Below are 25564 nucleotides of genomic sequence, written 5' to 3'. Positions count from 1 at the left end.
GACTTATGTGTAAGGATTCTCTTCACCGTGTCATCTATAACAGGAAAAAAGTGGGAAATCTTAAATGCCCAACAACTGGTAGATTGATTAAATAAAGTGTGATACTTCCATATTACAGAAAATTATGCAGCTATGAAAAATGTCATGCTTGGTAAGAATTGTTAAGGGCATGGGAAAATGCATATAATATATATGATGCTTATTACAGTAAATGCCTACATATACATATATTCACAGAAAAACGGCATTGAAAATTTTATATCAAATACAGGTATGACTCTTGTAATTTTAAAAATGATGACTGCCCAAGACATTGAAAGAGGAATTTCCCGGAAAATTACTTTGGACTCTGAGATCCTATCTCCAATTTCTTATCTACTTTTTTTCCTCCTTTCTGTTTTTGCTCTCAGCATCTGGCTCCTGGCAGTTCTCTGTCCTCCTACCTTCCACACCCCAATTTCCTTCCTGTCTCTCACTGAGATTCTGCAGCCCAATTTTTGAAAATTCCCTTAAGCTATATTATTAACCTGTAATATAGTCCAGATAAGGTGAAGGGTCAGCAGAAAAGTGGGGCTAGTGAAAAGGGTCTGAGCAGAAGGACAAGAGAAGGAAGCTGTCGGCATTTCCCATGGATGCTGCAGACTTTGCAAGTTTGGAATGGGGCTTTTGTTATCCATACTCCAACTTCACATGCCTCAGGCCCCAGTGTCAGTTACTCGAGTGTCCCAGTGAGGATCACCTGGCCTCACTCTTGCTCACCTGGGTGGAGCCTTGACTGACCAACCAGCCAGGACAGCCTCTTGGCTGCTTCCTGAACTCACAGTCTTTGACCCTGTCACCTTCTCTGTTGGCAGGTCCAATGCAGGAGACTGTAAAGGACTTTTGGAGAATGATCTGGCAGGAGAACTCGGCCAGCATCGTCATGGTCACAAACCTCGTGGAAGTGGGCAGGGTAAGCCCCTCTTGCAGTTACCTGGATAGAGGATGCTGGCATTGCAATCCTGAGCATCTCTCTGTTCTGTGCATCGTGCCAAGTGCCTCCTATTCAATATTTCACCCTCACAGCAGCCTACAAGGAAGAAATCCCCCTCCTATTTCATATTCTAGGAATTTTCTTTCCCTTCAAATCCCCTCATCCCTTTCTTCACCCTCACTCTCCGTTGATAATGTCATCTCGTACAGTTTGAGGAAATTAAAGCCATCAGATGTGAACTCTCTCATCTTCACCCCTACTTGTATCTACAGCCATCTTCTCATTCTTCCTCTCTATTATCAGGTTGAACCGTAAAAAGTGGCTGTTTTTGTTGACCCCAAATGATAGAATATTGGCCATTTCTTATGGCTCAGCCTCATATGATGAATGAAATGACTTTTGCCCTTTCAAATGTAAGCCTGGTGCCTTACAAAACAGATTCTGCTCGAGAGTTTTCTCATCTTCCCCCTTCACTTGAAAAATAAATCTCTTTCTCGTTGCTAGATTATTCCCCTCAGCATACAAACATGCTGAGTACTTTGCCTCTTAAAAAGATAGAACAAGCAAACAAAGCTGATTCTCTTGTCCCCACTTTTCTGCCAAATTCTAAAGACTCACACACAGGCTCTGTTTCTTCAACCCAACATAGTGAGATCATCACCCACTCCATTCCACCCATAGTGATACCGTCAATATTACCAGCATCCTTCATGTTGACAAGTCCAACAGCCACTTCTCTCTTCTCATTGTGCTCAACCTTCAGCAGCATTTGACCATGTGCTACCTGCTCTTCCTCCCCGACCCCTAAACCTTCATATTCTTCAGGGTTCAGGCCTTGGTCTCCCCCTCTGCTCTATCTCGACTCTCTCCCCCGTGGTCCTTAGCTACTCCTAGGGCTTAGAAATGGGACTGCAATTCTCAGCTCGCTTCTGCCTACTTGGTAAACTGTGGCATGTGGGTGGGTGGGCTGCTGGGTTTAGAGGCAGGTGCACAAACAGCAGACTTAAGAGGGCCTCTCTCCTTATCACGTGAGCTAACTAAAGAGTGGGCAGGTAAGTTTTTGTCTTAGCAAGAGTCAGCTAATCCATGAAAATAGAGTCCTGGCCTCCAGGATCATGGGAATCAGAGAATCTGGGCTGTCAGTCGTAATCCAGGAAAAAGGGATGGAGACCTCATGACCTCATAGGAATTCAGGGCCAGGAGAGACTTTATCCATGAGCCCACTCTTTTCTAGTCCATTCCCCAGTTTTACAGATGAGGAAACAGACCCAAGGGAGTGGAGTAACCACCCTGAAGTCACCCAGCCAGAACCTGGCCGTGATCTCTCACTCTTGACTCTCATTTTAGTGCCCATGGTACCTCCACTCAGGACTGCTCCCCCAGGGACAGAGGCCCAGGGTGCGGCTACTTTGGACAAAAAGGCCAGCCTAGGATATAAGAATTCAGAGGCAAATGCTGTAACATATCCTACATTGGAGACAGATTCCCCTGATGGATGGATCCTGAATCTAATTTGGATTTGGGGAGGAGACAGGAGAGCAATCTCTTAATGGAACTCCTGCTAGGAGCCAAGCACTGTGCCAGAGGCTTATTGTGCATCACTCCATTTTCTCTCCCAACAATTGTACGAGGCAACGTTGCTGGTAATTATTCAGACGGCCTGCCTCTGCATCCTGGCTCCATCCCTCAGTAACAGTTGACCTTGAGCAATTTTCTTGGCTTCCCTGTGCTTCCAATTCCTCATCTGTAAAATGGGGATGATGATAGTATCTACTTCATAAGGTTGTGGTGATAGTAATTAAACTAATACATGTAAAGTGTTTGTAGAAGACATAGTAAGCAGTGTTAGACATGGTAAGCAGTCAATAGTGTTAGCTATCATTATTAATAGGAAGCTGAGGCTCAGAGAGGTTTTAGCACTTTCTGGAAGCTACACAGCAACTGAGTGTTAGATCCAAGCGATGCATCCATTTGCCTCCAAAGCCTGTTGTGCTATGCCAGCATTTCCCTAAGTGGGTTCCATGGGATGCTAGTCTGCAGGATGCTTAGTGAGCAGAGGGTTCCATGGTTAAATACGTTTGGGAAATGCTGCGTACTCTTTGCCCCTTTTGGAGAGTCATAAAACACATTAGCCTGAGCACATGAACCGAGCTGAGTGGTCCTGTAGCAAAGCGGCCTGTTTAACTTGTTTAATCCAGCATTTCCCAAACTCATTTGACCACAAAACCTTTTTTTGTTTGTTTTTTTGTTTCTTGTTTTTTTATCTAACACCTATTAGCACCCAGCGGAACACACTGTGGGAAATGCCACTCTGGGCCGCGCGGCATCCCCCGGAATGGTAATGCTTTTGTTCTTTTAAGGGGAAAACAATGATGATCTCTTCTTCCTCCTGTGGACTGTGGCTTAGAGTCAAACGTGGGATTAGCTTGTTCGTAGCGTCTGCACCCACCGCCCGTGCAGAGAGTGGTTGCACAGACTTCACTTTGAGGCCAGCACTTGCTGTCCTTTCCCCAGCTAAGAGCCTTCGCCTTCCAGCCCCCAAATACCACTTGTTAATAATGTCCCCTCCCAACCACTTCTGCTTTCACCTCCTCACTATATCCCAGCTTTTATTCTCATCTCTGCTCAGCTAACGTGACTCAGCTGCCCCAGCCCTGATAGAACAGAACAAGGACCCAGACAAAAGTGGAAACTGGCCACTGACCTTGGACAAATCGCCAAACCTCCAAACTTGAGTATTATTTTCATCTATACAATGGGGCCAACACTACTTGCCTGTCTCACCTAGATCTATTTGATCACTTAGTGTGATAATCGGTTTGAAAATTGTACGGAGCTCTGCAAAAGAAGGTACTACCATTATTCTTGATGGCTCCAGTTCCTCTGGGACTGAGCTTGGCCCTGTGCACTTTGCTGATCCCTGGCCAGATGAGAACCCCTTGGACTGAAATTCCACCGAAGTAGCCCTTGGGTTTATTTGAACGGGAAGACCAGATGAAGCCGCTGTTCACCCTCAGCTGCCTGCTCATACGTCCTCATCTCTGTCCTTTCTCACAGGTGAAGTGTGTGCGCTACTGGCCAGATGACACAGAGGTCTACGGAGACATTAAAGTCACCCTGATCGAAACAGAGCCCCTGGCAGAATATGTCATACGCACCTTCACAGTCCAGAAGGTAAATTTCCCTGTGGCTGTTGGCAGCCTGTCCACTAGGCAATCCGGCTTGTTTGTTCATTCAGGATGCACGGTGAGCAAGGGGCTGCTCTGCGCCCATTCTGTGCTTGGCATCAGGGAGAGGTCAGCAATCAAGTTAGACGTGGATCCTGCTCCAAAGGATCTCACCTTTAGCAGAGGGACAAGCAGAATTCAACAAACAAATAAATGGCATAATGACGCATGGTGGTAAAAGCCACAAAGAAACATGCCACCAGTGGAGACAGGAAGATGAGGGGGTCAGAGAGGGCCTCCTGGAGGAGGAGGCATTTAGGCAGACAAAGAAGGATGAGAAGCAGCCAGCCAAGGGAAGAGCGGCAGGGATATCCTCCCAGGCAGAGGGAAAGAAACGTACAGCATCGAGAGGAAAGAAGATTTTTGATGTGTTCGAGGCCTGTGGTTCTCAACTGGGGGTGGCTTTATCCCACAAGGGACATTTAGCAATGCCTGGAGACAATTTTAGCTGTCCAAACTGAGGAAGGAGGGATGCTACTGGCATCTAGTGGGTAGAAGCCAGTGATGCTGATAAACATCTTACAATGCACAAGATGGCCCAGCCCCCAGCAACAAAGAAAGATCAAGTCCAAAATGTCAACAGTGCTGGGGTTGAGAAAGTCTGGTCTAGGTGTGGAAAGGAGGTCAGGGTGGCAGGAGTTGGATGAGCAAGAATGAGATAGCAAATTATTATTGTCATTTATAATTTAGTTATTATTGAATCATTACTGTTATAATGATAATTAACATTTATTGAGCACCGACTAAACCAGGTGCTTTTCTAAGTGCTTTGCATAACTTAACTCGTTTAATCCTCCCAACAGCCCCTTGAGGTAGGCACTGTTATTATTCCCATTTTACAGATGAAAAGAGTTAGGCACAGAGTGTTTATGTCCCTTGTCCGAAGTTGCCCAGGTGCAAGGTGGCTGGACCAGGAGTCCCACCTCAGCCACTGACCTGAAGCTCATTGTCACTTCCACCACACCATAGCTGCCATTTTCTAAAGCAGTGGCATTAATGGACCAAGTGGCCACAGGCCTGAGGATGCAGAAGGCCTGGGGCCTCACTGCCTTGAGAGCTGTGCCCTTGAGTTTGATAGGTCCTCATGAAGGTCAGAGCAGGCACGTGCACAGGGCCGTTCCTGCGAGCATGGTTGTGTGCAGGACACACTGCTCCCAGCAGCTCGCCCTTCAACCCCCATGCTCCTGAAGGCCTGCGTATGCAGACTCAGGTGAAGACCCAGGAGGGAAGGGCCACCCTCCACTCTGAGGAGGAAAACAACAAGTACATCCATGTGATCTTAGATTGGGTTCCTTAGAAGCAGAGGCTGAGACAAGGATTCAGGTGCACATGGAGTATCAAGGGAGCGCTCTCAGGAGAAACTTGTAAGAGATGGGGAGATGCAGGAGAAGAAGGGGGAAGGGGCCAGGCAAGGACAGAGTCTCCAGCGAACTCTAGCCTAGGCCTGATCCACGGGGGCCTCCGGAGCATAAGCCACAACACAGATTGGCTCCCTTGAGGCAACAGGGCCAGACTTTTGCACCATCATGTCAATCAGCCCAGTGACTGTGGACCAGCCACTGAAGGGCAACCTCTAGGGTGAGCTGGCTCCTGTCAGCTGAGGGTGCTTCTCCAGAAAAGGGGGCATGTATGAGTCACTAGCCATCAACACTCCTACAGCTAAGGTCTGGGACACAGCGCAGCAAAGAGGATCTGAACAGGACACTGATCTTGTCTAGTGCACACACAGTTAGTACAGGAATGAGAGGAGTGACTGGGGACGTGGTGGCCCTTCTTGGGCCTCGGACCCTGAGCAGGGAGGCCTTGCAGAATTGCAGCCAGCCCAGCGTATTGAGGAGTCTGTAGTTCTTTCTCCGAGTGTCATCTTGTTTTTCTTCCAAACCATCACAAGGGAAGCTATTACTCATGAGAAGACACCCTTAGAAGACCCCACGGGCCTCGGAGGATTAGTTCAACGTGGCCAGCCTTTCCACAGCACACGGGTGGGCGCTAGGCAAACAAGGCCCAGGTTATTAGCTCCAGATCAGTTCCCAAGATAGAGACCCAGAAATAATAAACAGGAAGTGTTGTCTGCCCTTGAAGAGAGTGCAGTCCCATTGGGGAGAGAGGGCTCTTGATAAACAGTCACAGCACAGGTGGTGAGGGCTCACTCAACAGCTCCCAAGGCTGAGCTGATGTGGAGGATGGAGTGAAAAGCTCCAAGTATTCTCGAAGCTGTTTTCTCTTCTCCTGCTTCGGTGTCTTAATCTGGGCCTTTGTTCACTCCCACCTGGACTTCGGCAGCAGCATCTCCTAACAGGACTCTCTGCCTCTGGTGTTGCCCCCTGTCTTCCTTTGGATTTCTGAGAAGCAGAGCCTGAGGCAAGGATTTGGGTGCCCTTGATGGTGTGTTGAGGGAGAGCTCTGAAGAGTAGAGGAGTGAGTCTGGCAGGACAGGGCAGGGGAGGGAGCCAGCATGGGTGCCTCAGCCTGATGCCACAGGGAGCTCTGGGGCACAGAGCTGATCCCATCTTGAGGCAAGGGGGTCTTTTGAACCCCCATTAGGGTAACCCACCATCCTGGTTTGCCCAGGACAATCCTGGCTGTAGCATTGAAAGTCCCACGTCCTAGGAAACCCCTCAGTCCTGGTCTCTCTAACTCTCTCTCCATCACTGAATGCCAGCTGCCCACCCCCACCCCCACCCCCACGGGAGGTGGCTCCTGTTCAGCTGAGAGCAGTTTTCTGAAGAAGGGGGCAACAGAGAGCTGCCTGCAGCCGAGACTCAGTAGCGGGGGTGGGGGGGCGGTGCACTGACTCAGAAGCAGGGATTTGGCTGGGCGCCAACCATGTCCTCTACACGGCTGCCCAACACACCCACCCAAATCCATCCTCCGCAGAGCAGCCGCATGGTCCTCCTGAAATGTAAGTCTGACGATGCACTGCCCCGTCTGTGCAGCCATCTGTGCAGCCTCCTCAGAGCTGCCCAGTGCCTCTGGGACAAAGTCCAAGGGACTTAAAGTGGGATTGAAGGCCTTCCAGGAGCCAGCACCCACTCGGCCTCCCGCTCCCAGTCCCGCTGTCCCTCTGCACCCGTCTTCTACCGTCCTCTGAATAGTCCTGGGCTGCTTGTGAGTCTGTGCACGCGTCGTGCAAAGTCCCATCCCCATGCCTTTGCCCGTGCTGTCCCTCTGCCTGAGAATCATTCCATCTCTTCAACTGGGTAGTACTCAGGCATCCGTGTATCATAATGGTTAGGAGTGCAGACCATGGAGCCTGACAGCCGGGGTTCAGACTGTAACTTTACATCTTACTAATTGTGTGACCTTGGGCATGTTACTTAACCTTGTTTAGCCTCAATTTGCTCATCCATAAACTGGAGATAACAATATGAGGATTAAATGAGTTAGTACATTGAAGTATTCAGAAGAGCGACTGGCACAGTCGATGCGTAATAAATTTTAACTATTATTTTCACTATTAATATGTTTCAAGACTCAGGTCAGGCATCACCTCCTCCAGGAAGCCTTCTCTGATTTCTCCTTTCCCCAGATGGGATTAGCTGACACTCCTTTATGCACTTTAACAGAATTATCCACTTAAGAGCCTGCCTCCCTCACTAGACCATGAGCTGTTGCAGGAACAGTGACTGTGGCTTTTCTTTCCTCCTTCCTAGTGCCTAACACAAGGCTGGGCACAGATAACCCTCAGTGACTATTCTTTAACTGAAAGAATGAACCATCAGACAGTCTTCCTATTCAGGGCTCTCTCAATATCCACAGGGGATTTGTAAGTAGAAAAAGTGGGTGAGGGACCTGCATAAGCAAAGGCTCAGAGGTGTGACCTGACCATGGGATAGTCAGAGAATGGCCCCGTGGCCTGGCGGGTGTCTATGTGAGGGGCACTGACCAGGGACAGGGGCACCGCAGAGCCCTAGGCCCCACTGCCCCCATCGGTCAGAGAAGCTTTGCTTTTATTTGTTTCCTATCTTATAATTCTAAGTAAGAATCTAATTAATAAAGAAGTCTGCTCTTTTGTTTTAATTTGAAAGCCATGCAGACTGTACGCACAGCACTGGGAAACTGGAGGACCCCAGGTCTCAGCCACTGACGGCCTCTGTTCCACTGGAAGCAGTTTGAACTTGGTGTTTAAGGCCAACACGTCTCTGAATCTGTTCTGCTGAATATAAGTCCCATAAACCCTATCAAAAGAGGGTCCTCTAGGGGCCAGCCCCTTGGCCTAGTGGTTAAAGTTCCATGCTCTCGGCTTCAGTGGCCCAGGTTCGTGGGTTCGGATCCTGGGTACGGACCTACTCCACTCATCAGACATGCTGTGGAGGCATCCCACATAAAAAGTAGCAGAAGATTGGCACAGATGTTAGCTCAGGGCGAATCTTCCTCACAAAAAACAAAAATGGAAAAAAAAGCTCCTCTGGGCAATCACTGTGGGTGTTATATGCCACCTTGGGAATTCAGAATGCATACTAGCACACTAAAGGCTCTGAGAAGTCCTGCAATAAAGCAATCACTTCCACCTTATTGACTTCCAAAGTCCCCAGACGTAACAAATCACAGAACCACTCTATGCAGTAGCCCCTATTCACCCTTTGGGGAGGCTGGCTCCTCAGTGCAGCAGCTGCCGCTCCCCATGGATGCTGGGCAGGCTAAGTGGGGGCAGCAGCTGGAGGAACAGAGGCCCTTCTCTCCTCAGAAAGGCTACCACGAGATCCGGGAGCTCCGTCTCTTCCACTTCACCAGCTGGCCCGACCACGGCGTCCCCTGCTATGCCACCGGCCTCCTGGGCTTCGTCCGCCAGGTCAAGTTCCTCAACCCCCCCGAAGCTGGGCCCATAGTGGTCCACTGCAGGTAAGTGACAGGCCCCCCCCCTCTAAACAAGGGGGCTCCTGCAGCTCTGCTCTCTCGAGGAGGGAGATACTGTTTTGCCTGTGACATTTCTTCTTCACCTTAAAGACTCCCCTGCCTGTGTCCCTTATGCTCAGCCCTTTCTGATGAGCCCCAGGTCCCAAGATCTAACTGCAACAGTAATAGTAGCAGTAGCAGTCATTGTTATTATTGTTAGCCCTGAAATAGGAAAGCCCCCTGGGGAAGTGGGCTTGGCACTGACAGCATCTGCTACAGGTGCACTTGATTCATATCACTTCATTTACTTCTCACCCAACCTTGAGAGGTGGGCGTTATTGTCATTCCCATTTTACAGATGAGAAAAGCGAGGTGCTGAGAAGGTAGACACTGTGCTGGGGCCACACAGGTGTGAAATGGCAGAGCCTGGATCTTTAACCTGCTTTTCTCTGGATGCTTGCCCTCATCTCCTTGACACGGCAGTGGAGTGCCTCGGTGGAAGTGTGCTTCTCCTCATTTCTATTATTTTAAAAATGAATTGCTGGCCTGCAGGATCCTTAATAGAGAGTAAAAGGACAGCGTCAGCTTCACCTTCTTATGAAGAAGAGACATTTTCAGCTGTGACCTAGAAAATCACATTGGGAATGAGTGGCATGTCTTTGAATCTTCCTAAGTGGAGATGAACTGTCATGACAAGGGCGTTAAGAATTGGCGGAGGGTGGACATCTGGACCTGAAGGCCAGCTAGCCTGTGTGCCCTTTCCTTCCCAATGCCTCTCTTTTCCAATGCTACCTTGGGTCCGGCCTACATGCTGTCACCGGCATGCGGGGCATCTCATCCCCGCCCTGGCGGTGTCCACATCCACCAGGGTCTTGAGTCTGGTCAAGGAGAGGCTCCATAGACTGTAGATGTCTCAGAGCCAGCCCCCTTCTCACACAGCATCCATTCACCCTCCTGCAAGAGCGAGGTGTGAATTAGAAAGCCCAGTTCACAGATGATGCAATTGAGGATTAGGAGGTAATCCTCATCATACCCCATGGGCTCTTTAAGCATTTTACATGTATTCACTGCTTTATAACACATGACAATCCAAAGACAATAGACCGTTTGCCCCCAAGTCCCACGTCCCAAAGAGCAGCCAGAGCAGGAGTCAGAGAGAAAGGGCCACAATGGCAAACATTCATCAGCCCCTCCTTGCCTGATGGCTCTGTGTCTCTATCTCCTTTGCAAGTCCCCTGAATGCACCTGAGCAGAATGGTACACCCTCCTGAGGCTCTTCTGAAGATTAGATGGGTTGGCTGGCATACACTAGGTGCCTAAGAGAATTCCAGACATATCATAAGCACTTGAAAATATGACTATTCTCTGCCTCTTAATGTTGTCACCCTCCCCCCAACTATTAATCCTTCAGGACAGGAACCATGTCTTACTCATCTTCATATCCCTTCCCCCAGTCCCAGCATCTAGTGCATAATAGGTGCTCAATAAACATTTATTGAATATAAGTAGCAACCATTCATTGAGAAATTGCTATGTAGCCAGGCACAGGGCTAGGCAATTTACGTGCATTTTGCTTTTTAAACATAATTTCATGCAATTTACATGTATTGTGCTATTAATGCTCCATGATGGGTCTATTTATTATCATCAGCCTCATTTTATGGAGGAGGGTATTAAAACCCAAAGAGGTTGAGTTCTTTGCCCCAAGTCACACAGCTGATAAGTAGTTGAACCAGGATTTGATTCCAGGGGTCAGATCCCAAATGTGCTTAATTGTTAAATTAATTGATTAAGTGATTAATTGCTACGTGACACTGAAATAAACACAGCTCAATGCTCATGAGAACCATTCAGGGAGCCGTGTTATACGTGTAAGAAAACAGGCTCACAGGCACCAGGCAGCTTATTCACTGACGGTAGATCCAAGATTCAAAACCGAGGTGGACTGGTTCTTGCCCCTAAAACAGGTCAAGGATGAGACTTCAGAGAAGACATGGATGCGGCTCTTCGTGCTCCTTCCTAGACCCCAAGGCCTGCCTGCTGAGTCCCTTCTGGGAGTCTGGATTGGGGGCAGGGTATACTCTGGGCAAAATAGAAGTAAGACTTAACTCAGTTCAAACCTTGAATGAATCCTCTGCTTCCCATGGGTTTACTTTCCAGATTATCGAGGATGGATTTCTAGGGGTTTGCTTTCCAGATTTCTGTGGGTGATGGTCCCCACTGGCCTATCCTCCTTGGATTTATGGTCAGCCAACATTGCTTTTCCTTCCTATTCCATCACTCTTCCTCTTTGCATTTCCTTTCATTTCCACATTGTGAGACAAAGACACTTGTTTCTATGAAGGAAACAAGATGTGAAAATGCAGCCACAGTGGGCCTCCCTGGTAGTCTGGCCTTCGCTTCCAAAACCATGCGCATTTAAGGCAAAGGTTCTTCTATTTGTCTCTGTCCAGCGCCATGATTCTGAAACCCAACATTGATCTTGGAAGGGCTGGCTGGGGTCCATGTGGTCCCATTGAGTTCTTCTGCTGTTTTGTACTTGGTCTGAGATGCTCCTAAAGGAAGCCAGAGGTGATCAGAATCGAGTATGTGTCAGACTTGATACCGGAACAGGGTCTCAGGACTGTCAGCTGCTCCAGTTTACTGAGGCTCCTGCCTCGTGATCCTGGGAAATGGGATCAAGTGGAGCCAAACCCAGGGCTTGGGACATGTGCCTCTAGAGTCACTCTCTGCCTTTGGGACAGTTCAGAGGATCTGGTTTCTGCCCCCTCACTAACTCCTCTCTGTTGTCTCTCATTTCTCCTTCCTTGCTTCCATCCATCAACCCATTTGCTGAAGAAGACAGAAGAAAGAGAGAGATGAAGGGAAGTGGGGGTGGAAGGGGAAAGGAAGGAAAGAGATGCTTATCAGGCATCTCCAGTGTGCCAGGAACCATGCTAGATACCCTAGAGATGGATTAGCTTCAGCCATAAGGTGAGAGACTGCACGCATGCGTGTTGTGTACACTGCGTTATGTGCTATAACGATTATTAAGAGAAGAAGTACAAGAGCAAAGACTCTGGAGCCAGACTGCCTGGGTCAAAGTCCCAGCTCCACCACTTGCCAGCTGGGTGACCTCGGGCAAGGTAAGCGCTCTGTGCCTCAGTTTTGTCGCCTATGAAATGGAGTAAGAAACTTCCCAAAAACCTTATGAAAGAATGAATAGGTCACATTGGTGAAGCACTTAGAACAATGTCTGGCACTGTGTAAGGGCTAAATGAGCATTTGCTACATGAGTACAACAAAAATAAGCCAGTCCTGTTTAAAAAAAAAGCCCCCAAAGGCAAGCATCACTCTCCCATTTTACAAAAAGAGAACTGAGGCTCTGAATTTAGTCACTTGCTCAGGATCTCCTGGTAGCATTGGCATTCAGATTGTTCTGTCTGACATCTACAGTAGACTGCCTCTCTGCAGGGTCCTCGGGGACAGGGCTGAATGGGAGGGACCTCCCCAGGGCTGGTTTCACCCCAAGGTCCCTAACACAGACCCCTGTCCTCTCTTCCAGTGCTGGAGCTGGGAGGACTGGTTGCTTCATTGCCATTGACACCATGCTTGACATGGCCGAGAATGAAGGGGTGGTGGACATCTTCAACTGTGTGCGCGAGCTCCGGGCCCAGAGAGTCAACCTGGTGCAGACGGAGGTGAGTCCTGGGGGACTGAGCCGCCGGCCACCTGCAGCCCCGGCCAAGGAGAAGCATGGTAGAGCAGAGAGACCCATGCTCTGGGGGAGGCATCCTTAGAAAGGGTCCTGGGTGTGGGAGAAATGAGAGGGAGTGAATCGTGGATTGCTGTGATGAGACCACCATAGAAACTAGGACGTTCCTGCCGACCCTAAGGGTTCGCAGTGCAGGGATTTCCACCAATGAGGAGTGGTGGTAAGTGCCCCGTCTCTGACAGCAGGCAAGCAGGGACTGAATGACAACTTTTAGGAGTTCTTTGAATAGTATTCGTACCTGGAGTGAAGGAGAAGAGAGCTAGGGAAGGATTGGCATTCACTGAATGTCACTGCAGAAATGGCTGAATCAACAGTTAGTGAGTACTTGCCTGGGATTCTGGAGATTTCAAAAGAGATAACACACAGCCCCTGCCCTTGAGGGAGAGGCAGACCTTCGGACATCCCTCTGGTCCAGTGAGAGAGCCCAAGACCCGAGAGAAATGGGAGAGGTTCGTCTTTATTGCTGAGCACCCTACTATGTGCCAGGCACCATGCTAGGTCCTTTATACTCAGGGTATTGCTTCCACTCCTCACAACAAGCCTATGGGGTAGGTTCTACTGGTATCCCCCCTTTACAGATGAAGAAACTGAGAAACTGGGTCCCCGAGGCTCACGCAGGCAGATGGTGGTTGACCTTGGGTCCATGTGACCCCAAGGCCCATGCTCTTTCTCCTGAACCGTGCTCTCTCGCTGGGCAGCCTTTTCTGCCTGCGCTCCTCCTCAAAGCCATGGTCTCTTTTCCTTTAATGAGTACATGTTCTGGTTCTAGTGAAGGCTGTGGGTGCCCAGGTAGTCAGAGCTGGAGCCAACAAGGAGCCGCATCCATCATCTTCCCTGCAAAGGGAAATTACCCCCGGCTTTGGGCATCACCAGTCACTGCTGGCTCTGCGGGAATCTTCTCACTTGGAGGCTTATCCACATAAGACCTTGCTGTGGGCCCTAAGCCAGCTGCGACAGACCAGTCTTCTGGCTTCTTGGTGAGGCTCCTAAAGCCAAGAAGTGGCTTTGTCTCTTCCCAGGTACATGCACACAGAAGGCAGTCTCGTTGGCTGGCGTTAAACATGTGGACCTTGCTGTCTGGTGGGGGAGACAGACATTCAAATAGTTTATCATGGTGCATCTGGATAAGCATTAGGTATAAAGAGATGGGCCAAGTTCTGCAGGAGAACAGTCACTCAACAAACATTTGTTAAGGGCCTAGAAGTAACAGCATCAACTCCTACTTGGTGGGTTTAGAGAAGACTTTCCAGAGGGAATGAGGCATTGACGGCATAGAAAAGGAGGAGTGATGTTCTGGGGGGAGAGAACAACAGGTGCAAAGAACTGAGATGGCAGAGGGGACGGCACATGTTTCAGGAGCAGATCCTGAGATGAGCATTTGAGCGCAAGTGATTTATTTAAGAGGTGACCCCAAGACATCCTGGTTGGTGAGTGGGGAAATGTGATAGAGAAGGGAAGGCAGTCAAGCTTTTTGACACTATTAGAATGTTTTACAAGCTGTTTAACACTGTGGACACTGAAGCCCCATCCTGCTGGGAGCTCTGGGAGATGGCGTGGAACATGCACTTCCGGGTTTCTCACCGAAGGGAGAGGGAACTTGGTTGTTTATCCCCCAGCTCTCCATCTGACATTGCTTGGGGGCTGCTTCCCAGGGCGTTACCTCTTCGGCCCTACTGGATCATTCTGCACACAGCCCAAGTGTGCTTCTGGGACTGGAAAAAAAGCCCTCAGCATGAATCCCAGGTGTTTGCAGTAAGCAGCCTTCAGCAGGTAAAGGTGAAAGCCGAGGGGACGTGGGCAGGACACCAAGAGCACCTGCGTGTCCAGAAGTTTCTAGTTTTTATCAATGACTGTGCTGTTCAATCTTACATAAGGGCCAAAACTCACCATAGCTCGTCAATCACTAAGAAACATGGACATGTGGCCCTTTAGGTTATAGGATAGAAAGCAGGGATTCTGCAGTATAAATCATGCCCATCCTTTACAGCCACAGGAGTAAATGTGGACAGCGAGCTCCCAGGCCACTGCTCTTACCCGGGACCCTACCCCCTCTCCCCTTGGCTTTGCAGGAACAATACGTGTTTGTGCATGACGCCATCCTGGAAGCGTGCCTCTGTGGCAACACCGCCATCCCGGTGTGCGAGTTCCGCTCTCTCTACTACAATATCAGCAGGCTGGACCCCCAGACCAACTCCAGCCAAATCAAAGACGAATTTCAGGTATGAACAAACCCCAGGCCCAGTGACCCAGCCCACTTCAGCAGCACTGAGCACACTCATGGGGTTTTCTTTGTCAGAACTGATATGTGTGTGTGCTTCTCATGTCTGCAGCTCTAGACAGCTGCAGAATGCATTCCAGAACATAAAATGCAGAGCCATGAGCTACTATGAACCAATCACTCAGTGATGGCTGATACTTGTTTTTTACTATGATTGTGTTTTTGAACTGAGGTCTTAATTAGTTCTAGTCCAGGTTGTGGGTGGAGACAAGTTTATACACACAGGTGTGAATTTCATGCTCCTCTGTCCCTGGAGAGACTCAGGTTTTCTCAGTCTTTGTACAATTAGAGTGTGTCCTAAATTCTCACTACTCAAAGTGGGGTCTGGAGACGGGCAGCACTGGCTTCACCTGAGAGTTTATTGGAAATGCAGAATCTTGGGTCTCACCTACACCTCCTGAACAAGAACTTGCTATTTAACAAGACCTCTGTGATTTGCCTGCACATTAAACTTTGAGAAGCACCATCCTAGAGCTCAGCTGAGGCATAGCAGATCTGCACCTTGGAGCCCATATGGTGAGAATGGTGGCAGCTTTGGTCTGGAGGCCTGGATGGGAATCAACGAGTAACGCAAAGCCAGAGTCTAGTCCGTTGTCCCAAGGTCAGTGCCAGGGTCATACTTGGGCAACAGGAGCTGAGAACCAGGCAGGAGGAAGCAAGGAAGCTCCAGGACTTGAGGGAAAACTTCTGGGCCCATGGTTCCACGGGCTGATACCCCAGCCAGGCCACTACCTAAGTACTCCTTCAAACAAGTAGACTTTATTGATTGGGAGTAAGACCCAGTGTTGAATGAGGGAAAGATGGAGGACATGGAGCCCTGCTGGTTGCTCAGAGCATCTAATCTATTGACTGGGCAGTTCAGCTCTGGCTCCATACTTGCAAGACTCTGCAGAACATAGCCCTGAAATTTTCCAGACTTACTAGAGCTTGCCCCTTGGGGGTCTCTCACCCATCCTGAGCAGCTCCTCCAACCATCCTTCTATTCTCAAAAAGCTTTCTCTCTGAGACGAGTGCTGGTAAGATCTTTTCCCTCATTCCATGACACGCCAAGGGGTCTTTAACACCCATTAGGGACTCCCTACCCCTATTCCCTACTTTATGACCTCCTGGCTGGCCCACCCTTTAATGCAGCACTGGCTGAAATGAACAACTTAACTCAAATGGTTGGCAGGTATTGAGAGCCTATGCCTGCACTGTGTGTGGGCATGTTGCCCCTGCAGTCTTCACATCGTGGCGGTGTCACACAGCCCCCGGCAGAGGCTCTCAGTTCCCAGGGCCTGGAGCAGCCAACAGGAGATGATAGAACATCACTGTGGAAGAGAAACAAGTCCTGGGAAAGGGATTGGAGAGCTAAGCTTGGAGGATGGAGATGGGGGTTAGGCTGGGTTTGAATATTGCTATTTCCTCTGTTTGGGGCAACCGTCTGAGTAGTGCCTACCTATCCACCTTGGCACCCTACAGACCCTCAACATCGTGACTCCCCGCGTCCGGCCTGAGGACTGCAGCATTGGGCTCCTGCCCCGGAACCATGATAAGAATCGGAGCCTGGATGTCCTGCCTCTGGACCGCTGCCTGCCCTTCCTCATCTCGGTGGATGGAGAATCCAGCAACTACATCAATGCAGCACTGATGGATGTAAGCTGAGCCCTGCTGGGGAAAGCTCCTGGCTGCCATTCCAGGGAAAAGATTTTTCCAAGATGGGGGTGGCTGGACCCCAGGGCACAGGCACACACCCCGCCCCCCACAGCCAGCTTCTCCCTCCTTCTGGTCTTCCTTGTCCCAGTGACATTTGCACCCCTGAAGGCACTAGTCCAAACCTATATGCAAGCTGTGTTCTTGGCTCTTTTACTCCCACAAAAAGCCTAGAAAGAATAGACCAAAAGCTTAAGAGGGGTCCCCTGACACCACAGCGAGGATACAGGACCACCCAGTCCCGCCTCCTGCTGCCTACAGAACTGACCCTCAGCCTTAAGTTGAGGTCAGGAAACATTCTCGATGCCAGGCCTTGGTCTGGGCCCTGGGAACATAAGATGGTACAGGCATAGGTTCTGCCCTCCAGGAGCTCCTGGGCAGGTTCCCAGGTAACTCCTGTGCAGGGGCAAGAATGAGGATGGCACATAGTAGGTGCTCGGTAAATGGCCATCGGACAAGTGATGGGATGCAAAAAGGGAGCATGCAGGGGAAACAGGCCACATTCTTGACTGTTCTGTTGGGGACATTGTCTCCTACTTTCTCAGCATCAAGTCCAAGAAGGGCACTCCTGCCTTGGGCTGATTTGGGATTAGGAAGTCATGTCCCTGCCCCTGTGAGTCCACACTCCAGATTCATATGCTTCCCCTTGGGTCCTCCAGCTACTTCCGGTTACCTTCCCTCCGCCTCCGGGATGTAGAGATGTTTGCAGCAGGATAGATCATCTAGTCTCGTCCTTGCACTTTTCAGCAAAGGAAACTGAGGCCAGAGAGGGAAAGAGACTTGCTTGAGGTCACCCGGAAAGCTAGTGGCAAAGCCAGAACCCAAGAGTTCTGGCTCATGCTCTAGAATTCATTGTTTTAGCCACCCGACGGTTTGCACAATCCTGGAAGATGCAAACATCTTGCCTCCCAAGGCTCAAGACCAAGAACATCATGGCCTGATTGGAAATGAGCCCTTCCAGGTCCCCTCTCAACTCTTGTCTGAGGTCACGTCCACCTAGACCTCCCATCTCACCCAGAACAGGCAGGAATGTGGGGTGCTCTCTCCTGGGTCAAGACCAGCTATGTCTGTGACCTCTGATCCTCCTGAAACTTTCTCCCCTATGGCCCTCAGTGTTGTAGGCAGGGAGGTGATGGGAGGTCAACACCTATCTCAGCTCTGTAGGGGCCTGCCCTGGCCTCTGCCCACAGGGCACACAAGTCCTCCATGGAAACCCTGGCTATGGATCCAGAAGCAGAGAGTCTTGTCCTGGTCACATCAAATAGCTGGATGTGGAAGGAAGACTGCTAGCTTTAGCTTAGAGCCTTCCAAGGTCAATGTGTGCATGCATGTGTATGTGTGTATGCGTGCCTGTGTGTGTGCTTTTGGGTGGTAAGAGACGGGGTCTGGGGGTGCACCCACACTTCCAGGTTCCTCCTAGCTTTGTCTCCCACTTGTCCCAACTCCCTCTCCCTGCCGTCCTCATCCAAGCAAGGATCAAACATGCTCCTGGCCTCCACTTAGTAGGTTAGATGCTGCCTGGAGTCAAATGCCTTCTGCCAAGCTCTGATGCTGATTCTATTCTCTTTGTCCATGGGGCATTTCTCCTGTGAGCCATCACTGGGGCCTTTGCCTTTCTTACAAAAAAAAAGTCCTTATCTGTATTCCAGCTCAGTCTGTGCATTATCTGGTAACCATAGCAGCTTTGCTTCTAGCAGAAAAATATGAAGTCCTCTGGGTTAATTTTTAATGTTTCCCCTGGTAAAGGATGATGTTATCCATGAAATGGATTGCTGGCTGATCCCTGAAACCCGGCAGGAGCACAGATCAGGAGCATATTTTCAGATAAGGCTTTGTCAGGCGTGCTGGCCTAATAGAGCATTTATCACAGAGACAGGGAAAAAGGAAAGAAAACTAACATTCACTGAGTGTTGGGCACCATGTCGGCCCCAGACTTATACTGTCTCATTCTGCATTTGGGTATTATTATCCCATTGTCTGCACGAGACACTGAAAGCCAGAGTATTTCCATGACTGTCTCCAGGCCAGCTAGCTCAGAAAGAGTGGAAACAAGGGTCTGAACCCCAGGTCTTTTGACTCTTAAAGCCTAGATTCTTTCCCATGTCTGGAAATGGCTCAAAGACTTGCTATCTGCAGTTAGAATTTGGCTTTTGGGGAAACTAAACAGTCTGCCCTCCCAGACCCCTCTTCTGACCATTCCTCCAGCCAAGAGAAGACAGGACCCCCTAGTACGTATGTGGCGTCCACAGTTGCAAGGCTTCTCTTTTTTGCCACCAGGACACTGAGAGATAACAGAACAGGCAGGCGCTTTATGTCATCTGTTTGGCAGGGTCTCTTGCCAGGGTCTTTCCCATCTTCCTGCTGACTCGTGATTCCACTGAAAACAGCTGTGACTCCCACAGGAACCATCTCTCTAGAAAACATGTTGACAACATGGGCTATTTCTCAGGTTTCACAAACCACTAATGAAGTAGAGAAGCTCCCCAATATTTCCAAACACCTTCTCACAGGGTAATAAATAGGGCCCAGCTGAAGCTTCAGATGTAGTCCATAGCCACACAGCCCATTTTCTCTGGGCTTCAGTTTCCCATTTGTAACATGGGACTGAATGTGTTCACTTGTTTGGTAGACCTGTTCTGAGTGCCTAGTATGCCAGCCACGTTGCTAGTGCCAAGGAGGGGGAACCAAGTCAGGGATGTTTCTGCCCTGCCAGTTGGCTCACAGTCCAGTTCCTGCTTGCTGGTCTTTTCCCATGCAAATCTCATTCAATCTATATGAGAGCCATCCCTTTGGAGTGATGATTCCCATTTTCCAGATGAAGAACCTGAGCCTTGGAGATATCCAGTAACTCGCCAGTGCTTAGCCCTGGAAAAGAAAAAAAAAAAGCACCCTACAAATGATGCTTGAATGAATGAATGAATGAATAGATGGATGGATGAATGGATAGATGAATGGATGGGTGACTTATAACCTTCAAGTGGCAAAGCTGAGTTTGAACCCCAGGTCTGCCTGACTCTAAAACCTGGGCACCTTCCACTGTCCCATTGGCTCCCAGGACACAGTGTCCATCTTCTGCCAGGCCAGCTTGGCCCTCCTTCCAATCCTGAGGCAGGAATGAGCCTCCTGCAATATAAGCCCCTTCAGAGACTCTCAGGCTTGCTGAGCCGGTCCCTCCTCCAGCATCGTGGGCATAGGGACACAGATATCCCTTACATCCCAGGAGGTACCTTAGCCAGCAGAGCAGGAAATCTGCATCAAGAATCTTTCATTTCATATTGTAATAATGATTATTTGCTGAGCTCCAAGACATAAATAATTTATTTGGATAATCCCCATCCGAGTGACACTTTCCTAATGAAATGTCTTAGTTTGGAGCAGAATGAGTTCATTATGAGAAGGTCCCCTTGGCTGCCAGGGCATCCAGAGATAACAGAACAGGCAGGTGCTGTGTGTAATCTATTTGACAGGCTCGGGGGCCTCTGGCAGCCACCCGGACCTCCTCATCATTAGGACATCGCTGATGGATGTGTATTTTACAAAGCCTGTGTTGTTCCTTTGTCAGAGCCACAAGCAGCCCGCCGCCTTTGTGGTCACCCAACACCCTCTACCCAACACCGTGGCAGACTTCTGGAGGCTGGTGTTCGATTATAACTGCTCCTCCGTGGTGATGCTGAATGAGATGGACACTGCCCAGGTAGGAGGAGGCCCAGCCACTGCCCTAGTTGCTCAGATGCTTTAGGGCAACCGTGCCCTAGAGTTGGAGGGAGAGCCCTGAGCAGCAGCACAGTGCTGCCTCTGTCCGACTGCCCTCTGATGGGCACCATCTGGCTGTGAGCACCAAGCAAGCCCATTCAGCTTCTGGCAGAGGCCAGGGGTCCCTTAGCGCTCCTGGGTCCTCTCACTTCCAGCAATGATGCCTCCTGATTATGGGCTTTATCCTGTACCCTCATCCCCAAGGCTAGATTCTGTTGCCCCATTCCCCAGGCACTGGTTCAGGTCTTGCTCCAAATCACGCAGAGCTCAAAATGCCAGGAGGCTACGTCCCCCAGCTCTGAGTGTCTCCAGCCCTGCAGAATATCCTGATGTCTGGCCACAACCACCCGCCCTGCGCCCTCCATGATGCAGGCTGCACTGACAGGGCCTAGGACTTGAACCTTAGACCCTTTGCCCACTGACCACCCCACCAAGCTTGGCTTTGTTACAGGGGACCTTTGTGCCCCAGCAGGCTTCATGCCTTAGCCCCTTGGGGTCCAAAAGCTCCAAGCATCATGTGCTGACAGCACATCCCAGTACTTAGGACACAGGACACACGTCGTGGGACAGCTTCTGGCCCCGCCTCCCATGGCAGGGCAGCCATTCTTGGGTGGTGAGAGTGACCTTTCAGGTTTTTTGAAAAGCAATCCTTTCACGATCTTGAAGGAAACTGAGAGTAACTCAGCTCCTTCTGTGTGAGTGCTGGCCTTGTGCAGGCCTTGTGTGAGGATAAAAAAAAATGGATCTGAGCTGCAGTCTGAGCCCTCCAGGAGCTCACAGTCTCGCTACAGAGACAGATGAGCAAATTGTCCCAACCTCTTGTGGCAGCGCTATAATAGAGGTCAGCAGCAAAGTGCTGTGCTGGCCAGGAACAGGGAGCGATTAGTTCTGCCCAGAGGGTGAGGGAAGACTTCAAAAATAAGGTGACTTTGGCCTTGAAGAAGACAGCAGAGATTTGGGCGTGTGGGGGATGAAATAGTTGGGAAAAGGCCTTTCAAGCAGAGGAACAGCAGGGGCCAAGGTAAGGTGGGGTGAATGTGTGTAGGCTGTTTGCAGAACAGATTCTATTGTGGTGTGGCTGGGGCTTGAGGCATGCTGGGAGGACAAGAGAGTGGTGACGCTGGAAAATGCAGCAGGGCCCTGCTTGCAGAGGGCTGCCCATGCTGGGCTAAGGAGCTTGGGTGTTGGCCTGAAACATGGTAAGTGTCAGAATTTTACTTTGTAAGCAACAGAATCCTTTCTTCGAATAAAAGCTTTGATGCAAACCCAGTATATGAAACAGGTATCATCAAGAGCTGCTCATGTTGAAGCAGAGGGGTGGGGTCTAGAGTTCTACCCACACTAGTCTTCTGGCTTCCCCTGATGTCCCTCAAAGTCAGCCACTCTGAGGACCTTTGTGGAACCCCTGGGGTTCCTAGGAGCACAGTTAGAAAATACTTGCCTTACAGAGAGGAGAGATACTGAAGAGTTTAAGCAGTGGTGTGGCAGAGGCAGAGTCCTTGTTAGAAAGGTAAGTCTGGGGATCAGTGAGGAGGAAAAGCTGGAGGAACAACCTGGAAACTAGGAGAGTGGGGAGGAGAATGTTGCAAGTGTGCAGAAAATAAAAGTTGTGATCTGAACTGAGGAGTGGCCAGGAGGCAGGGGAATTGCGGCTGGAGGTGAAAACATTTCCAGAGTTGAAGTCCACAGGTTAGGGAGCAGTTGGATGTGGGAAGTGAATGAGAAGTTGTGGCTGATGGTGGGGTTTCGAGGGTAGGCAGTCCGACATCTGGGATGAGATTGGCCACGGTGGGGAAGCCAGGAGCAGGAGTGGGAGAGGAAGCAGGAAGGTTGGGGAGGCCAGGAGAGGAACAGATTATTAGGGAAGAAAGTGAGTATAACTCAGGATGTGCATGTGGGAGACATTCATAAGGGACTCCATCCACTCATTCTACCGATGTGAGGAGCATCTGCTATTTGCCAGAGCTATTCTAGGTGCATGGAACGCATCAGGGAACAAGGGAGAGAAAGCAAAATAAAATTTCTCCTCCAACTTCTAAAGCAGGGGAGACAATAAACAACAAACACTCTATAATGTACTTAATTATATGTTAGAACGTGGCAAGTGTATGGAAAAAAAATAAGAGGACAGGGTATAAAGATCAGTAGCCTGATTCAGGGCACAGGATACAATTGTCAGAGTGACAAGGTAGGCCCCATCCAAGTGAGTGGAGAAGGTCATATTTGAGTGCAGGCTTGACGGAGGTGAGAGAATGAGCATGTGACCATCGCAAGGAAGACATCCCAGGCAGAGCAGGCAATCCGCACCAAGGTCCTATGGGCACGCACCTGGCACGTTTGAGGAACAGCACAGAGGCCACTGTGACTGGAGCAGAGTGACTGTGGGGACAGCAACAGAAGGTGACACAGAGACACAGATCCTCAGGGGTCATAGGAAGAGCATGGGGTTTTATTCTGAGAGAAAAAGGGAGCCATTGACAGGTTTTGAGCAGAGGAGTGACTTGAACAGTAATTTGACTTTTTAAATAAAGCATCCCTGTGGGGGGGGGGGGGGGGGGGGGGGGGGGGGACGGTTTCTAAGAATGGAAGCAGAGAACAGAGAAGAGGCTCCTGCCGTACTCCAGGTGGCAGGTGCAGGTGGCTTGAACCAAAGTGATAGCAATGGAGTAGATTCTGGATATATCCTGAAGGTAGACCCAACAAACTATCCTGACAGATTGAATATGGAATCTGAGAGGAAAAGAGGAATCAAGGATGACTCCGTGAGTGAAGTAGAGCCTATGAGAGCCTGTTTGCTGTTCTCTTTTTTCCCACATCCCTTTTTGCAAAACCAGAGCTCAGCCACCAAGGAAGAGTTTCAAAGAACTTCACCTTGTGACATAGAGAGAATCGAGTCAAAGTCATTGACTACAGCGCCCCCTTCCAGGGTGGGTCCTGGATAAATGAAGATCCTTCAGCCCCAGATGTTGGTACAGCCTTTGAGAAATGATTCTCTAAGAGCAAAAGCATCAGGCTCAGAAGTGCCCTGGGGTGGGCTGCCATATGCAGCTGGCAAGCATCCCCTGAAATCAGCAGATGAATAGAGCACTTATTGATATAAATATCATCACTGCAACAGCTGGGCGCCTTGCGAAAATAAACAATGACACAGCGTGAGCATCAGAAAAGCCGCCTTCGGCACCTGGAGGGGCGGTTCTTTGAAGTGGCATCAGCATTTGTCTGCCAGTGTGCTCAAGCCAAGGCAGCCACAGCTTTGGCCAGCCCAGCAATACGGACAGATCTGCTCCCAAGAGCACCAATGCCACATCCTGTGGTTAGACTGGGGACCGTAAGGGCTCATGTTGGGGATTGTGGCAGGGCTACCTGTAAGCTGCAGCACAATAAGGTTGAGGAGACGATGAGAGATCCCAGAGTGCCTTATTTTCTTGCACTGCTCGCCAAATCTGTCAGCCTCTGCTCAGAATCCTGTACTACTTCATCCAATCAGCCATCCCCAGCCACAGATATTCTTCCATTCTCGTTGGTGGCTGCTGTTCAAAGATATTAAGAGCAGTGAGGGTTCAAGATAAAGACTCTCAAAGCAACCACATTCAACCTTAGAGATTTTTCTAGCTCTTTGGGACTCCAAAGACCTCTAGTCATATTAGTGGAGCAAAATCCTAGAACCAGAACATCTGGCAAATGACGCTATGGGTTTCCGATGGGTACATCAGAACCTTTTCAATCACACCCAGTAACGCTGGCAAGACCTCTTCCATCTTTGTGGGCTCTGTGGTTAGACCAGAGTCCATGGGGAGCAGACACCAGAAAGAAGCCCTCTTCATGATCATGCCACACCCACCATATTATTTAGAAAGCTCAGGAGATCCTCTATGCCAGCCATGTGGTGGGGCTGTGTGGTAGGTGGAATCATGGCCCCCAAGAATGTCCACATCCAAATCCCCAAACCTATGAATGCATTATTTCACACGGTAAGAGACTTTGCAGATGCGATGTAGTTAAGGATCTTGAGATGTGTAGAATGTCCTGGGTTATCCAGGTGGGCCCAACATTAGGGTCCTTCTAGGAGGGAGGCAGGAGGGTGAGAGTCAGTGGAAGGCCATGTGACAACAGAAGCAGAAATTGGAGTGGTATGGCCACAAGTCAAGGACTGCTGGCAGCCTCTAAAACTGGAAAAGGTCAGGAATGAATTCTCCCCTAGAGATTCCAGAAAGGACACAGACAGCTCTGCTGACATGTTGAGTTTCACCCCTTAAGACTCATCTCAGATTCGTGCCTGGCAGATAATAAATTTGCATTGTTTCAAGTCACTAAGTTTGTGGTTATTTGTTACAGCAGCAACAGAAAACTAATACAGGCAGTAAAACTGAAACCAGAAATTCAGACCTGGAAGTGGACCCAGTATTTTGAAAGTTTTTATTTCCCAGACTGTATTTATTGCTTTTCTTATATTTTTTCCATAAACGTAACTGCCCCAATGAACTTCTGATCCACAGGCTACATATAGAGCTGGCACGAGATGCTCTTACTCTAGCCCGAAGTCAGAGACTTGGAGTCCTCCACCCCAGGACAATAGCATCCCCCTGACTTTGGAGATAGTGCATTACTTCTCCTGCCAACTTTATGGACCCTGCTTTGGAAACCACTGATGCGACCCAGGTGCACTTCCCCTCATTTTGCAGGTCAGGAAGCTGAGGCCCAGGAAGGGGGAAGGATCTGGCCAAAGTCCCATAGCCCATCAGTGACTCAGGCCCTCAGCCTACCGCTAGGGTTTCTGAAGATTTTTGCCACCATTTAAACAACAGGATTTCCAGGGCCCCAGTGCCTGATCATCACTGACTTGCTGGTACCTGGGAATATGGAGCAGGACAGAATATTCCTTAGTTTAAAACAAACAAGAGCCCTCTAGGTTGTTTAAAAGTTGAGTCACCCAGTTCTAAGTATCCCACTGCAGAAAGGCTAAAGTTTCAGATGATGCAAAGCCAGGTGGAAAGGCGAGGGAGGGTGGGACCAAGAACGATGCCTTCCCATGGCGCTTCTGGAAGAGAGAG

General features: G+C 49.6%; 1 protein-coding gene across 1 annotated transcript in view; it reads left to right on the top strand.

Moving 5' to 3' along the window:
- The window catches only part of PTPRT (protein tyrosine phosphatase receptor type T), a 1006957-nt gene that overhangs the window by 966204 nt on the left and 15189 nt on the right, over positions 1 to 25564 (top strand). The window contains exons 20-27 of the mRNA XM_046677949.1: positions 855 to 952; positions 3252 to 3311; positions 4031 to 4147; positions 8888 to 9042; positions 12581 to 12716; positions 14860 to 15009; positions 16530 to 16703; positions 20323 to 20454. Coding sequence (XP_046533905.1) covers positions 855 to 952; positions 3252 to 3311; positions 4031 to 4147; positions 8888 to 9042; positions 12581 to 12716; positions 14860 to 15009; positions 16530 to 16703; positions 20323 to 20454 — 1022 coding nt within the window. The remainder of the gene's footprint in view (positions 1 to 854; positions 953 to 3251; positions 3312 to 4030; positions 4148 to 8887; positions 9043 to 12580; positions 12717 to 14859; positions 15010 to 16529; positions 16704 to 20322; positions 20455 to 25564) is intronic.

This window comes from Equus quagga, chromosome 12 (assembly GCF_021613505.1).
Source record: "Equus quagga isolate Etosha38 chromosome 12, UCLA_HA_Equagga_1.0, whole genome shotgun sequence".
NCBI classification, from domain to species: domain Eukaryota; kingdom Metazoa; phylum Chordata; class Mammalia; order Perissodactyla; family Equidae; genus Equus; species Equus quagga.
The sequence above is the reverse complement of the archived record's forward strand: the minus strand, read 5'-3'. Positions and strand labels throughout refer to the sequence as shown.